Source organism: Marmota marmota, unplaced genomic scaffold (assembly GCF_001458135.2).
Source record: "Marmota marmota marmota unplaced genomic scaffold, marMar, whole genome shotgun sequence".
NCBI lineage: Eukaryota > Metazoa > Chordata > Mammalia > Rodentia > Sciuridae > Marmota > Marmota marmota.
The window spans coordinates 6,630,933-6,646,508 of record NW_026000294.1 but is presented as its reverse complement, the minus strand read 5'-3'; the positions used below and the strand labels follow the sequence as shown (position 1 = coordinate 6,646,508).

Here is a 15,576-nt window from a genome sequence, read left to right as displayed (position 1 = left end):
AGTGTGAATATTGTGAGTGTGGCTGGATATGTAGGTATAGTTTCAGTTGAGTGGGTACATACATAATGTAGGGTTTGTCTATATGTTCAGAGGTGGCCAATCCACGAACCAGAAGTTGTAGATATTTTTTATTGTATACATGTATGTGTGTGTGTGTGTACACGTATATCTGGGGAAGGTGCATGTTTCTGACCCAAGAACAGGTTGAATGTGAGTATGTAATAGTATATTATGGTAAACTAGAGTGATTCAATGTGTTTGTGGGCCTGAAGAGTGTTGGTAAGTCATTCAGAGTTGTGAGTCCAAGTGTGTATCCTGTTCCTCTGGACTTGGGAACAGAAGTTGAGTACTATGAAAATTAGGCTAGTATATCTGGCCTGGAGCTGAGGATCATGAAGCTCCTAGAAACACATCCTTCATCCTCCATAAGGGGGAGGCTGAACTGTCATTATATTTGGAAATTTGGTGGGAAGTCTAGAGGACAAGAGAATGTTATCTTACTCCATGATCAGGTTTGCTGTAAGTTCATTTTCTTGTTCTTTCTTCCCGCTCATGGACTAGAATAAGAAAATGCTTCCTTTTCCCTGCCTCCTCCTTCTCACAGTACTCACAGTGTCTATTAGCAGCAAGCTCCAAATTGTCATCTAAAGTCACTGGATCATCTATTCCCTGTGGTAACTTGATGCTTGTTTTTCCAGGAAAGTCAGAGCCAACCTTTCCTCTTGGGGCTAAGCTTATTAAATAAATTCCTCAATAAAATCCTTAGTTGGTTGAAACCCACCAAACTGCCTTGTTATCTATCTCCTCCAGGACCCAAAAGTTTCCTGTTTCATCTATCCTTTTTACTCTCCCCTTCCTACTTCCTCTGGCTAGGCCTGGGCCAGAGGCCCATCTTCCCCCCTTCTAGAAAATGGGAGTCGAGAACAGTATGTGTGTAGGAGAGAGGAATTGCTGGGGGAGTTCATAGCTCAGAACTAGAGCCAGAGCAGCTGCCTGGGTCCCTCATGTCAGCCCCCTTTCCTTGTTCCATAGACTGTCAAAATCACCTTCTACTACCATGCCAATTTCCTGCCATTGTCAGAACTCCAGAGGATCTTTTTCCGGACAGACTGGGATGAAGTCCTGCAGGCTCTGTAAAATGTCTGGAAGTACTTTGTAAGGAACATTTAATGGTTGAAACTGGACAAGGTTTTAGCCAAGGGCCTGGGCTTTGGATTCACTTATGCCTCTCTGGGCTCTCTGAGACCTATGCCAGAGACCCATGGCATGGCAGCTTGGACCTGGGTTGGCCCAAAGGTAACTGAATGTTAGCCCTGGTCATAAGTCTATCCTTGCCTCCTTCACGTAAATGGAGAACACATTATTGTAAAGCAGATGTAACTACTGGTAGCAGCTGATTTACGTAGAGCTTCAGGAAGTCCTACATGTCAATATATAGACCCCATAGCTTTCTCCTTTACATCAATTTCACCTTTCAGGTCCTGACAACCACAGCCATCCTTCCTATACTCTGGGTTAGAAGCAACCTTTAATAGTCTCACTCTCCTCGGCCTCTACCCTAGAAGTGAAAATATGGGAATATAACTCTAGCTAGAGAGTTTGAAAAACTTAGGTTTGATCCTTCCCTGTTCTGTCACCTTAAGCAAATCTCTTTACCCCTCTGGCTTCAGTTTCCTCCAGCTATAAAATGAATATCTTGTAACTTGCCCTGCTCACCTCCCAGGGCAGTTGAAAGGCCATGCATGATCTTTGAAAGATTCATATAAGCGTGACTTCATGCAAAATAAGCTCGATGACACGGGCTAATTTCCTTGAGAAAGTAGGCTGTTCAGAGCCCTGAACAATGTATCTGGACAGTGATTATGTTTGCAGAACTATATACAAATGACTGTTCTGGTCTTGAGCTGACAGCACAGTTGATTTTTGAAATATTCCATACAACCCTTCTTACAACACATTGCCTCTTTAGGGAAATCCTTAGTTCTGACCCTAAGCCCCTTCTCAAATTGTTTCTGCATTCTTTTGGGGTTTTGAGGCTGGCTCTGGTTGCTCAAGCAACATCTGTGAGCCTCTGGCTTGAAGGAAAATGACTAGCCAAGATCTTCTCTTAACCCTTTCCTTCCCTGGCTTTTGCTTCTTTTAGGACACATTGTCAACTTGTTGCCTGTTATTTCCAGGGCTCTGGAAGAAAAGTGCAGCCCTCTTGTGTGAAGGTAAGGACTGAATGTTGGGTGATCTGGATTGATGGAATGGAGACAAAGAGACTAAGGGTGTACGGGGTCTTAACTTGCTTTTCAGGATCCAAAATCAGAATTCTGTACCCTAAAACTGCCTCTTCATCATCTTTTGATGTGGGTGCAGGAACAACTCCTAGATGTCCCCCACTAGACTACCAGGATTCCAAAAATGTAACACTGGGAAGTATTCTTTTGTGTTAAGCATTCATGGTTACAGAAGACTTTGGTACCCTTATTTTTCTCATCTTCCCTTAAGCTAGAGGCATATAGGTATGGCCAACTTGCTGGAGTAACTTCCCTTTCAGTTTCTTCACCTCCAAGGCAGTGGTGGTAGAGAAGGAGCAGTGACCTAGATGGGTCCTGAGATCCCTCTTCAAGCTGTGAGTTTATCTCACTAATGTATACTTTAGCAGGGCCATATTTATTAGGTATTCTCTTGGTGGAGTGTTTTCATGGAAGCTGGGAAGGGGGAATCACATTTTGGCCCACTACTCACTGAGGAGGCAGGCCCTATCTACCCAGTTGTTGAGGTGCCATCCTCCAATTAGACTAGATAGCAGCACTACATGGGGTACAAGTGGGACAGGGAGTGATTCTCTAGCAGATATTCAGCCCTATGCCTTTTTTAAAGCTCCCTGTGCACAACCTTCTCCTCTTTGTTTCCCCTTAACTTCTTTGGTCCCTTTACTGTTACTCACTACTCTCCTTCCCCAACAATCCTCCCCACCATTCTTGTATTGTTTAGCTTCCTGCCTATCACTCTTTGGCCACAAACATCTGAAATGAATACTCACAAATGTATTCAATTAAATTGGCTCTACAAAAGATGTCTCTCTAACTCCTGGGGGGGGAAATGAAGCAAGGTAGAGAGGATGCAGATGTTGTAGAGTGATGTATTGTTCCCAGGATCTTTAGAACGCAGTTGAAGGGTCAGTAAGGATTTGGAGATCTTGCCAACCTCAGTTGAAAAAGACCCTACACCTTACCTTTTCTTTACCTTCCTTTCTGTTCCCTGTCGTTGCTCCTTATAAAATCCCTTGACCTCCTTTGCTTTGAAATAGACTGAGGCCTCCTTACCAGAGGGTGTCCTCTAAGAGGGGGCCAGGACAAGAAACAGGAAAACTGCTTCCCTCAGCATGAAAATAGCTCTCTCCTTTACCCCACCAAAATTTTCCCTAGATTAAGAGAAGGAAAGGAAATAATTTCCATTCCTATGCTTTCCTGGGTCTCCCCAGAGACAGAGGGTTACTGACAAAGACAGTGAGTAGATGGTGAGTATATAGGCTGGATGAGATGGAGCCCCTGCTAGCAGAGGGGCAGCAGTGTATAGAGAGTTGAGTCCTAGATTAGGAGTCAGAGCCCTTCATATTTCCATGGGCATAGTAAGGAGGGAAAGGGGAGAAAGAGAGGAAGAAAGCAAAAACAAGAGAGAGGGAGAGTGAGAGAAAGAGAGACAAAGAAAGATTGAGATCCCATAGGATCCTGTTCTTGCTTCTCAGAGATGGGATCCAGGCCTGTCAAAGGCAGATGGGCAGAGGGAACAATGGAGATTGTGGCACAGGAGTGCCTCTGTCCTTTCTGCTGAGCATCAGGTGAGATGAGAATACCAGAAAATCAAATGAAGTCCAGACTTATTGTCTCCATGAATCAAAAGTCAGGAGTGGAAAAGCAAAACCTTTAGTTGGAGGAACTGTTTATTTTGTCAGTTTTATGCCAAGAAGCTTGCCTGATTGTTTTCCACTGAAGTAATCAGGTGAATCAAGTTGACCAAAACTGACCAAATGATCTGCTTAGTTTTAATGTCATGTAGACACTAACTTCTCCCTGGGCTCCATTTTTCCTACAAGTAGTCTTATGTATAGCAGCTTTTACTTATATAGTAACAACACTGACAAAATTATTTCTAGGGCTAAGTTCTCTGGTTCTGGACAATCCTCTTTCCCTGCCCCCAACTCCAAAAGTGCTGCTCAAGCTGGAAGGGATCTGGATTCCTCTCTTTTATTTCAGTTTTTACCATTCTGGCAAAGAATGACAAGTTTATCCGCAATGTGGGAACCACTAACATGGATAGTCTGAACAAAGCTACCCTAATGGAGCAGTACTCAAAATTGGGATAAGACCCCAGTGCTGCTGCCTGTTACCAGCACCCCAAATCCTAAGTCCAGCCTAGCTGGATATTCTTTAAGTCTTCTGGGTTCCATTAAGTTGGCTAGGCTTCCCCTTTCCCTCCCACCTCAGCTCTACCCATCTCCCTGATCCTCACCTTGGCCCTTATGCTTTTATAATAAAGATTTATTTTTAACTTTCCATGGTGTGTTATTTATTCCCTATGCTCAAAAGTGTTTTCTCTCTTCCGCTTGATTCTTGATTTTGTTATAATATAAAAAATGTCTGATACAAATAAGATAGAACTATGTAAGAACCCCAAATTGGGGAATAGTAAATACCCCAAATGTCAGCTCTTCTCTAAACTCAGCCTAAACCCTATGTCTCTAGTTAATGCCCCATACCTAATAGGCTTTGAAATTTTTGGTGATTTCCAGGTTGTGGCAGGAATTTATATACTGCTACCCCTCACTGAAAATGGGAACTATGGAGTGGAAGGAGTAGGGAGTTGAACATTGTTGACTACAATGATCTGTGATCCCTCTAGCACTGAGATTCTGAGTTAATTAACTTCATCTCTCTGAGCCTCATTTTCTTCATTTGTAAAATGTCCTACCAACCTCACAGAGCTATGAAGTACCAGTTAGATGGCCATCCAGGTGGAAACCTGTCATGGCCAGATTGCCCCTGTGTTCTAATTGAGTGTTAGACGTTGAAAGTAGCTGATTGATGTACTATATGGAATCTCTGTGTATATAAATGGCTTAGATGATAAGAGGTAGAACCGTTTCACCTCCAGAACCAGCATCCTCAATGGCATCATGTGCTCTGGGCCTATGGAGGAAAATGGATGAAAGAGGAACTTGTGGTCTGAGTCCTTGGCGTGGGGAAGGGTGTCTTACTTTATTCCTAGGAGTTCCTAGCCAACCAGGAAATTGATTTTCAAGATCATTTCACTTAAACATCAGTTGGCTGCATAAATTCTACCCAAGCCCACAAAATATTCTTCGGCCCCCTGCCTAAACCTCTTTTACTGCCCCCCCCCCACCGATGCTTTCTATTTTCCATCCACAATCATCTTTTGCTCCCCCTCACCCAGCTTTCTAAGTACCCCTCCCTCTCCAGCCTGCCAGCAACCAGCTCACTCAAGGCCCCATCCTTTGGACAGATTCCTGGAACTCACAACCCAGATGGGAGAGGAATGAAGAAAGATTCATTTACCCCAGGGCTCTTGCCTGATTTATTGTTGGGCCTCTGCCTGATTTTCAGTCATCTGCCCCCAATTTCATTCCGGAACCTGGCTAGGGCCAGGCCTCATTTTCCTGGCAGCCCAACTCCTCCCCCCTCTTTCCTTCCATCCAGGCATTCAGCCACAGGCCAACTGTGGGTCAAGTACAACGGCTCATTCGAGGGGCCAAGCAGGTGGCCCTGGCCTACATTTGGCCCTAGGGAGCTTCTTGTTTTCTCCTAAACTTCCAAGAATCTCCATTCCCAGATGAAGCATGCTGTCAGATCTTGGCAGATGACAAAACCTGTCCTCCTTTCCCTCTTCTGCCTGAGACTAAACCTCTCTTTCCTCTGATGTACAATATAGAAGATCCTGCTAGGATCTGGACCAGGAAGGCTTGAGGGTCAACTAGAGTGCAGTTCTCTGTGCAAAGAGGAAAATACTCAGCTTCTGAATCTCCAAACTAGCATGTTAATATTCCCATTATAAGAACCTGAGGTAGTCCACCTCTATCCCTGATCCTTTGGTCTTTGGATCTGCATATTCTGGGGAGAAAAGCCTATGCCAGAATGTGAAGGCACTTCTTAGCAGCCTGGATGTGGCAAGGAAATATTCAAAATAGCAGCCAACCTAACATTAAAGACTCAAAGGACATATTTCTAAGCTGGTTCAGGGAAGAAAGGTCTAGGTCCCCTCTTCCAAGTCCCTTTTATGGAGTGGCACATATCTGTAATCCCAGCAACTTGGGAGGCTGAGGCAGGAGGATCACAAGTTCAATGCCAGCCTCAGCAGCTTAGTGAGCTCCATCTCAAAATTAAAAAAAAAATAAAAAGGGCTGAGATATATCTCAGTGGTAAAATGCCCCTGGGTTCAATCCCAGTATGAAAAAAAGAAAACAGAAAAAAAAAGGAAGCCCAACTCTCTGACTTCTAAGCTGAGTGCTATCCTACTCCCAACCCTTATTGGTAAAGACATAGTGATCATGAGTGGATCCTGTTTCTTTCCTGCAGAAACTGGAACCATGTGCATATCCAGTGGGTTATCCCAGAAGGTAACTCCCATGTCCCCTCATCCTTCAGGGGAAAAGGGAGAGCAGGGTGTGGCTGGGAATTCCACTTTCGAGGAATAGGACTATTAGGTGAAACTAAGCCTCTTAGCCACTGTGTGGCACCATTTACCCACTTTTCTATGTAAAGTTAATGGCTGTGTGCAAAGCAAATTCAATTTAAAAACATGCAAACTTTTCAGGGATCTGGTTCTGACTTGGTTAACAATTGGATGAGGGTGTTTGGGCAAATCCTGTACCTTTTATGAGCCTCGGTTTCTCATTTTGTGAAATAGGAGGCAGATGAGGGTCACTCAAGTCCCTTCCAGCTTCATAATTCTGCAAGTATGTGAGTATACTCCCAGTGGTCATTGAATTATGCAATTTTGTGCCTTGGGGCCACACAGGGTGAGTACAGAAAAAAGCACAAAGGCCAGGGTATGTGTAGAGCTAAGATGAGGAGGGGCATCAGGGAAGCAGGAGGGCTTGGCAACACACGAACCTGGATTTCTCCTGAGCCTCCCATGGTGCCAAGAAAAAGATGAGGGTGCCATTCATTTGCTGAGTAAACACTAACTGACCACGAACTTGGTGCCAGGCACTGTGTGATGGAAGTGAAGTTGGGGTATAGGTGGGAGTGGAGTGGATGTTGGGTGGGACACTAAGGGGAATAAACCCCCAAAGTGTTTACCAGCCAGTGGGGAAGTAGATAAGTAAACAAACAACCAGCACACAAGAGAGAATGGAGCCTCTACTAAAGAGAAACACAAACTGCTGGATGTGGGGAGGAAGAAGGGATAAATTCTGACCAGATAAGGAAGATTTCACAGAGAAGGAACCATTTTAACTTGAGTTTTAAAAGATGAACAGATGTCTATGAGGGAGGGGTTAGACAGAGGAAGATAAGGAGGGAGAGGGAAAGGCAGATATTCTGGAAGATGGGAGATAGGTATATTTATGTTGTTTTGGGAAAATAGGGACTAGTCTGAGGTGCATGGATGGAATGGAAGAAGAGTTTGCAAAAATGGTTTGGGGCCAGATTCTGAGTTTATGGAGCCCTTTTCACATGCCTAGCTATTTTCAGAGTGTAAAGGACAGGCTTCCAAGATGTGCACAGTTTCAGTCCTTAGGGAAGGCAAGACCTATTCCCTCATGCATACACAAAGGTACAAAAAAAATTAAACTGAATGGGGCAGGCAAGCCTGATTGGAAACATGGCACACATCAAAAGAAGTGAGAGCCTGGAAGGGTACCATGAGGGAAAGTACTCTTCCTGTAGCACGTATTCCACTCTCCTACTCTTCTTCTGAAACTCAGATGGTTAGAAGACCTGACCTATAAGGAACAGGAAGAGGCCCTGTTTTAAGGAAGGGAAAGCCATCCTAGGAGACCTGGCAAACTTCCCATTCAGTGACTACATTTGCAGGACTCCATCTCTAGTTTGTTTCCCAGTTAGACCTTATCAACCAGGGACAAATAGCGAAAGGCCTGAGGCATCACAGGAGCTAGTATCTATGCTATTAGGATAATAAACTAGGTGGGATTTATGTTAGACTTAAGGAAAGAAGAAGTCTGTGTTCTGAGAAGTTCAGGAGTTCTGAAACCATGAAAGATTAGAATATGTTTCTTCAATAGCTGAGGAGTGCCCACTTAATGTCAAGCACACTGCTGGAGGAAGGAATGTAGTGAGGGAGGTTGTACCTTGTTCCACCCTTTGGGAACTCACAGTTAAGATGGGTGTACTATACAGAATAATTCTCCCACAAAGATGGTCACATTCTTAAGCTCCATGAGTTATGGGTATACTATATTCCATGGAAAAGTGAAATAAACATTTCAGATGGAATTAAGGCTGCTAATCAGATGACCATAAAATACAAAATGATCCTTAATTATCCAGGTAGATTCAATATCATCATGAGTCCTAAGAATTGGGAGAAGGCAGCAGGAATGGCAATCAGAGGTGTAACAAGGATTTACCCTTATGTTGCTGACTTTTAAAATACAGAAATGTGGGGCTGTGGTTCTGGCTCAGAGGTAGAGTGCTTGCCTGGCACGTGTGAGGCACTGGGTTCGATCCTCAGCACCACATAAAAAGAAAATAAAGATGTTGGGTCCACCTACAAGTAAAAAATAATTTTAAAAATACGGGAAGGGGCCACAAGCCAAATGATGCAAGCCGCCTGTAGAAGCTGGAAAAGGCCAAGAAAGAGCTTTTTATCCTAGACCCTCTATAGAGCCTCCAGAAAAGAATATAACCTTACCAACAACTTGATTTTAGTCCAGTGAGACCTGTGTTAGATGTCTAAGGACCCCAAAAAATAAATAAATGAGTAAATTCATGTTATTTTCAGCAACTAATGGTGTGGCTTATTTTTTGTTTGTTGGTTGGTTGGTTTTTGGGGGGATTGAATACAGGACCTCTCATGTGCCAGACAAGTGCTCTACCACTGAGCTATATATCCCCAGCCTTTTTTATTGAGACAGGGTGTCACTATATTGCCAGGACTGGCCTTAAACTTATGATCCTTCTGCATCATGAGTAGCTGGGATTATAAGCATGTGTCACCACACCCAGCTGTTTGTGACAATTTGTAACAGCAACAGTTAGAAAACTAATATAATGTACACATACATAATAATATTCTAGTATGAAAAGTGTTCTAAGAAAAAAAGAAAAAGAAAGCATGTTGTGAGAAAGCAGAGGGCCAGGAGCAGTGGCAAATTCAGGTAGTCCTAGCCACTTTGGAGGCTGAGGCCAGAGAATCACTATTCAAGGCTAGCTTCAGCAATGTAGCAAGACCTTATCTCAAAATTTAAAAAAAAAAAGGAACTGGGGATGTAGCTCAGTGGTAATGAACCCCTGGGTTCAATTCCTAGGAGAGAGAGAATATGCAGAAGACAGGAACCTGTCTTAGAGGCAATGAATCACAGAAAGTTACCCAAAATAGTTGACAATAAGATGGATATGGAAGAAAATGCAGTTTTTAGCAGCTGCAGGAGATGAGACACTGTCTTGAAGACAGAGACACTGTGTACAAAAGTACCAGGCATGAAAGAGGCTGGCAGATTTAGAGAATCAAGAAGCAAAAATGGACTGGAGAAGAGGATGGGCAGGATGTATGGAGAGAAGGGGGCTTACAGGGGTGACAGAGAAAATTGCTGCCTCTACCTTCTCCACTCTGAAAGTGCAAATTGCCCAAGTTATTGTCTGCCTTTCTTAACTGACTTAAGAACTTAACTCTAGAGCCAAAGCTTGTCACAGCAAAACTCAGAGGCCCCTGGTACCACTACCCCTTTCTCCATTCTAGCCATAAAGTCCACTAAGGGGACCATACTCTTCCACCAGCTCCACAGCAAGGCAGTGACCAAGAAGGAAGAGACAAGAGCCTGATTGCATGTCTAAAAACTCTCAGTCCATCTGGGGCCTGACTCTGAGGGAATGGGCTGAAAAGGAAGAAGAGAGGAGGGTATTGTTTTGTGGTAGAAATCTTCATTCCTCATAGAAATTTCTGGAGAGGCATGGGGGCTGGGCCAGGGGGTGGAGGTAGGAGCTATCTTGGAATTTAGAATCATCTGGGTGCTCCATTGGCAAACTCTCTGTAGCAAAATATGAAACTGACTCAATCCTGGGGAGGGGTCCAGGAGGCAGGGGTGAGGCAGGACAGCAAGAGGAGGGGATGTGGTTTGTGTCCCCTCAAAGGGGTTTGGAACAAGGAGGCTTCTCTCTTGTTCCTCTAACCTTCCTCTTCTTCCATCCCTACCCCCATCCTTGGCACCAGGGCCTCTGGAGCAAAGGGAAGAAAAGTGAGTGGGCAGAAACAGCTGGATGCAGCCAGGAGCACATCTGGCCTCCCTGGGCCTCACTCCCCCTTCCCCCAACACTCTTTCCTCCTTTTCAGGTTTCTGATGGGGGTCTATAGTGGAGCTGGGGGGGAGGGTGGGGAATTACAGCGAGGCTGGGTGGAGGTGGGGTTGGGGCAGGGGAGAATGTTGTTCTAAATATTAGCTGGGCTTGTGAGGTGGCCTCTTGGCTGGAGCCTGACCACCTAACTTCCTGTTTTTCCTACAGCTGCCTCCTCCCCTCCCTCTTCTCTGGGCTGGAACTGAGCCGGGGAGGAAGGAGGAGCAGCAGAGTTGGCCAGGGTCGCTTTTCTGATTCCCTGCAGGCTGGGGGCCAGGACGGCCTCCCTAAGCAAGCAGGCGGAGGCACATATAGCCCTAGGTCCCGTCGTTGAATCTCAGCACTTGCTCCTCTGGCCACAGCAGGAACAAGAGGCTCCTGGAAAGCCCCAACTTCTCACCAGCTCTTCCATGAGCACACCCTGGTCCCAGGGCCTGAGATTTCTCCATGCAGGAGCAGCCAGAAACTCCAGAGGCGGCGGCAACGCCGGACACACCACCCGCCCAACTGCCTCCAGCCCCACCGCCCAGCCAGCTGCTGGTCCCTTCTCTGCCAGTGTTCGTGGACCACGCAAAACAACCAAGTGAGTGAGCAGGGACTGGCTGGGTGGGGGAGTGGGGTTTCTTGGCTGGGGGTGTCTTCCTGTGCTCCTTTTTTTGCCCTCAGGGACAAACATGGGAGACAGGCTGTCTGTCAGGGTTCGGGGACACTGAAATGTTGGTCTGAGTAGGTGTTTTGACAACTCCTGGTTTGCCCTTCTGTGCTCCTTTTGCCCTCTCTCTCTCCTCCACCCCTCCACTCTGTTTTTTTCCCTCTCTCTTCCCAGGCAAGGAACTCATTAAGCCCAAAGCAATTTTAGGGCGCCCAGTAGAGAGACCTGCAGAGGCTGCTGCTGCTGCTGCTGCGGAGGCTGCTGGTGCTGCTGCTGAAGAGTGCCCGGCATTGGGCACCAGGGGAGTTGGAGTCAAAAACCATCGCTGTCAGGTCTGCCGGCCCCCCAGCCAGTTCCTCAAGTCAGGCACTTCCTACTCCCTGTGGAGACCTAGGGATCTCTAAGGCCCTCCAGCTTCCCCTGCCACCTCCATCTTCATTCCTCATTCCTGGTACTTAGCCTCCCTTTGTGGCTTCTCTTTTTATTCACTTCTCCAACCAACCCCATCTCACCCTACCCACTCCCTAATTCTCAAGGTGACATTAGAGGATTAAGAGAGGCCCCTATCCCTATCTTGATCGGTTAGTCTGCAATTGCCTGTCTGTGACTTACCCTGCTGTATATGGTGGCACAGTTGTTCTCTCAGAGCCACCAGGAGTCTCCCAAGACCCCTGACTGACATCTGTTTCCAGGCTAGGCTGGTTTTTCTCCTGGAACTGCTAGGCCCAGGAGAGACTCTGGCTAGTCACTGTGACTACACCTGAGAGTTTGCTGTCCTCCTGTTTCCTGAAGACCCAGGAGGATCTTGGGTAGCCTCTCGTGGGTCCCTGGGCTGCCACATCACTTTTGTGGCCCTCAACCCCCTCCCTGCCCTGGCCAAGCCAAGGAAGGGAGAGGAAGGCAGGAGGACCCTGTCCTAACCCCTGTCATCCCTCCTCTTGCCAGCGGATCCGAGCCAGCCGAGAAGCAGGCTCACGGTTTGCCATGGAGGGCTTGGATGATAAACTGATCCTGAACGTGGGGGGCATGCGCCACGAGACCTACATCAGCACCGTGCGGGCCTTCCCAGGCACCCGCCTCTACAAGCTGACCGAGCCACCCCCGCCTGGCAGTCCAGCTGCTCAGGGTCCACCGGTCCGAGAGTTTTTCTTTGACCGTAATCCTGAGCTCTTTAGCTATGTGCTGGGCTACTACCGTACTAGGCAGCTGCACTGCCCCAATGACGTTTGTCGGGATGTCCTAGAGGAGGAGCTGGCTTATTGGGGCCTGGCGGAAGCGCCTTTGGCACCTTGCTGCTGGCTCAAGCTAAGTGGCAGGGAGACCCGGACCCAGGACTTCCTCTCCTGGGAGGCCTGTGAGAACGCCCACCTAGATGAACGTCTTCTGCTGAACCCCATGGAAGGCCAGGGACTGCGGAATGCTTGGAAGCCATGGCTCTGGGTGCTTCTTGATCAACCCCAGTCTTCCCTAGGAGCGAAGGTAACTCATTAACAATGTGTAGCACCTTGTTATACACTTTTATCTATGAAGGGCCTGGCCCTGCCAAGTTGCCACAATAACTATGCACTTGGCATGGGCCCAAATCTATAACCCCCCCAGGAAAACTTGAGGGGGTTTCCTTAAAATGGAGGGGGAAAAGGGTGGAAATGTCGGTAGGGAGGTGGGGATGACTGGTAAATGAGGTTTCTGACATTCATCTTTTTTTCCCAGTGCCTTTCCCTGATCTCCACACTCTTTGCTGTGTGTGCCCTGGTCATCTTCTTCCAGGAGACAGAGGTTCAGCTGGATTACTTCTCTGCCAACTTCACTCCTATGGGACATGGGGCAGGGGTGGGAGGAAACCAGCAGCAGCAGCAGCAAAACAATGGTCTTGTTTATCGCCGTGCCCCCCACCTGCTCTACCTGGAATTACTCTGTGCCCTTTGGTTTGGAACTGAGCTTTTTGCACGAGCCATTTCCTGCCCTGATAAGGTGCGCTTCCTGTGTAGCCCCCTCAACCTGGCTGACATCTTCTGTTTGTTCCCTGTGCTGGTGGAATTAGTGGTGGGTGACAAGGCTGAACGGCAGCCTCGCCTTAGCCTCACCCTTGGGGCCATTCGTTCTCTCTATGTCCTCAAGCTGGTTCGTCTCCTGGGTTTTCTTGAAAAGTCCCTGGCCCTGAGAGTCCTGGTTCATACTCTCCATTCCTCCTGGAAAGAGGTGTGTGCCTTTCTCCTGATTTGGGTGGCTGAAATCTTATTCTTTGGCTCACTCTTCCTCTATGGGGAGCTTTTGGGCATGTCAACCCCAGGACAGAGTGAGCTCCACTTTGGAGACATCTTTACCTGTCTCTGGTGGACTGTCATAACTCTCACCACTGTCGGCTATGGAGACATCTACCCACTCTCTGCTATGGGCCAGCTCACTGCTGCTGTCACAGCCACCGTGGGCATGTGCACTGGTGTCTTGCTGGTGCCTGTGCTCCTGGTCCGCTTCCAGCGCTATTATGCTGTAGCCCTGGCTCGCCAGAAACTAAGGCCCAGTGGGATCCTATAATAGGCCCACTGGTCAAGAGGGGTGGAGCCCACCTTCCTGTACTTCCTCTTGCCAGTTTTTGGTTACAGATTAGGATTTCTGGCTTTGGATTTGGCAAAGAATCCTTCAGGAGCAGCCCCAGGTCATGACAATTCCTGCTAGTCAGGATCAGATAAATATCACCTATAGGTCAGACTCCTCATCCTCATTAAGGGAAGAAGGAGCTTAGGGACAAGGCTAGTTAGTTCTTACATTCCCCTGCCCCACCCTAGGCCCTTCTCTGAATACCAGAATGACCAGGAAGGATAGAGTGTAGTTCTTCCTGGATTGGTGCTATATCCCCCTCTCAACTAGATCTCCCTTCACATTCACTCATCCCTTTCTGCCCAACTGGACCCTAGTCTAGATGGGAGACTTTTGCATGATGGTAGCCATAGTATATCAAGATTGGTTGCCCATGTCAATGGTGATTGGCTGTGGGTATCAATGATAATTGTCTGTGAATATCTGACAGCAACTGGTTATGGGTATTGATGACAATTTGTACTTTCAGTGCCCAGAAATAGCCAGATTGTAGCATTGCTCTCTCTCTCCGTACTGCTCCTGGGACAAATGTTCCTTAGAGGCAGAAGGAGGCCTTTGAAGAGTCTCAGAGACTCCAATCAGATGCGGGTCAGCCACGTCTGGACCCGAAGCACTCTTAAGTCCATGACCTCCTCATCCCATTATATCCTTGCCCAATTCTGCCTCACCCCCTCTTCTCCCCATCTTTGATTTTTTTCATAATATTTTAGATTTAGTATTAGCCATCATTAATCAAAATATATTAGTCAATATTAACCACAGTATCTCAGTCATGATAACAGTATGTAGTCACTAATAGACATAAAATGTTATCATTGCATATTGTTTGGACAGGAATGAGGAAACTGGGATTGTGGACAAGAGTACACAAACAATTTCCTCTTCCATATTTTTTTCTTTTTTTTTTTTAATTTTACTCCTTTACAATTCTTTTTTTTTTCTTCCAAATACTTTTCAGTACCCACAACGGGTCTACCTCCAATCCTCGCTGCTATTGAATATTCCCACCTTCCAACCTCTTCCTCTTCTTTTTTTTTTTTTTACTACCTGTATGCTCTTCCCTCCTGGCTTTCCCATGGTGTTCCCCACCATGCACCTCTCTTGGAACTGGCTTCCAGGAGAGACAGAAGGGACCTACTCAGGTCTAACTTCAAATCAAGCCACTGGGTTGTCTGAACAAGTAACCCAGGCAACTAGGCAGAGCCGGGAGGATGAATTGAGCCCTCACTGTTGCTGAAGCTGTGAGCATAATTCTGTTTACAAAACTTTTAAATAAAATATCCTTTGATATCTCTATTCCATGGTTGTCTGTGCTTTTTCTGGGGGAGGCATGCGGGTATCAGCAGGGGTGGATTGGTACAATAAATGACAAGAACATTTAGGCAAATTATTTGATAGGGTAAAAAGCAGTTTGCTGGGCTGAGGCTGTAGCTCAGTGGTAGAGCACTTACCTAGCATGTGTGAGGCACTGGGTTCAATCCTCAGCACTAAATAAAATAAATAAATATAATAAAGGTCTATCAACAACTAAAAAATATTTTTAAAAAGATCGGTTTGCTGTCTTCCATGTGTCTGGCCCTTACAATAAACTGTTATTAGTCACAGATACCTTGACTGGGAGAGGAAAAACTTTTTGTTTGTATTAGGAACAGGTTGGGGAAGGGAAGAAAACAGGTCCAGGAGTTGAGGAATAGAAGCTTGGATATCTTCTTTAGGGAATGCTTCTAGAAACCCTGGGTACTTATACAAGGTGGGAGGTTGTTAGGGGAGGGGTTTCCATATTAGGAGCACTGAAAGAGAACCAGA

General features: G+C 46.4%; 1 protein-coding gene across 4 annotated transcripts in view; it reads left to right on the top strand.

Annotated features, from left to right (window-relative positions):
• Positions 1-15,066, top strand: part of LOC107155695 (potassium voltage-gated channel subfamily C member 1-like) — a 43,973-nt gene extending 28,907 nt beyond the window's left edge. The window contains exons 2-6 of one of the 4 annotated variants that reach the window (XM_048797195.1): positions 2,144-2,213; positions 10,883-11,103; positions 11,347-11,504; positions 12,118-12,651; positions 12,883-15,066. In XM_048797195.1, coding sequence (XP_048653152.1) covers positions 10,968-11,103; positions 11,347-11,504; positions 12,118-12,651; positions 12,883-13,707 — 1,653 coding nt within the window. In that variant the 5' untranslated portion in view covers positions 2,144-2,213; positions 10,883-10,967 and the 3' untranslated portion in view covers positions 13,708-15,066. Of the gene's footprint in view, positions 1-1,189; positions 2,214-10,785; positions 11,104-11,346; positions 11,505-12,117; positions 12,652-12,882 lie in introns of those variants that run through there. The other 3 variants (XM_048797194.1, XM_048797196.1, XM_015501658.2) reach the window with 3 other exon arrangements.
• The last annotated feature ends 510 nt before the right edge of the window (positions 15,067-15,576 follow it).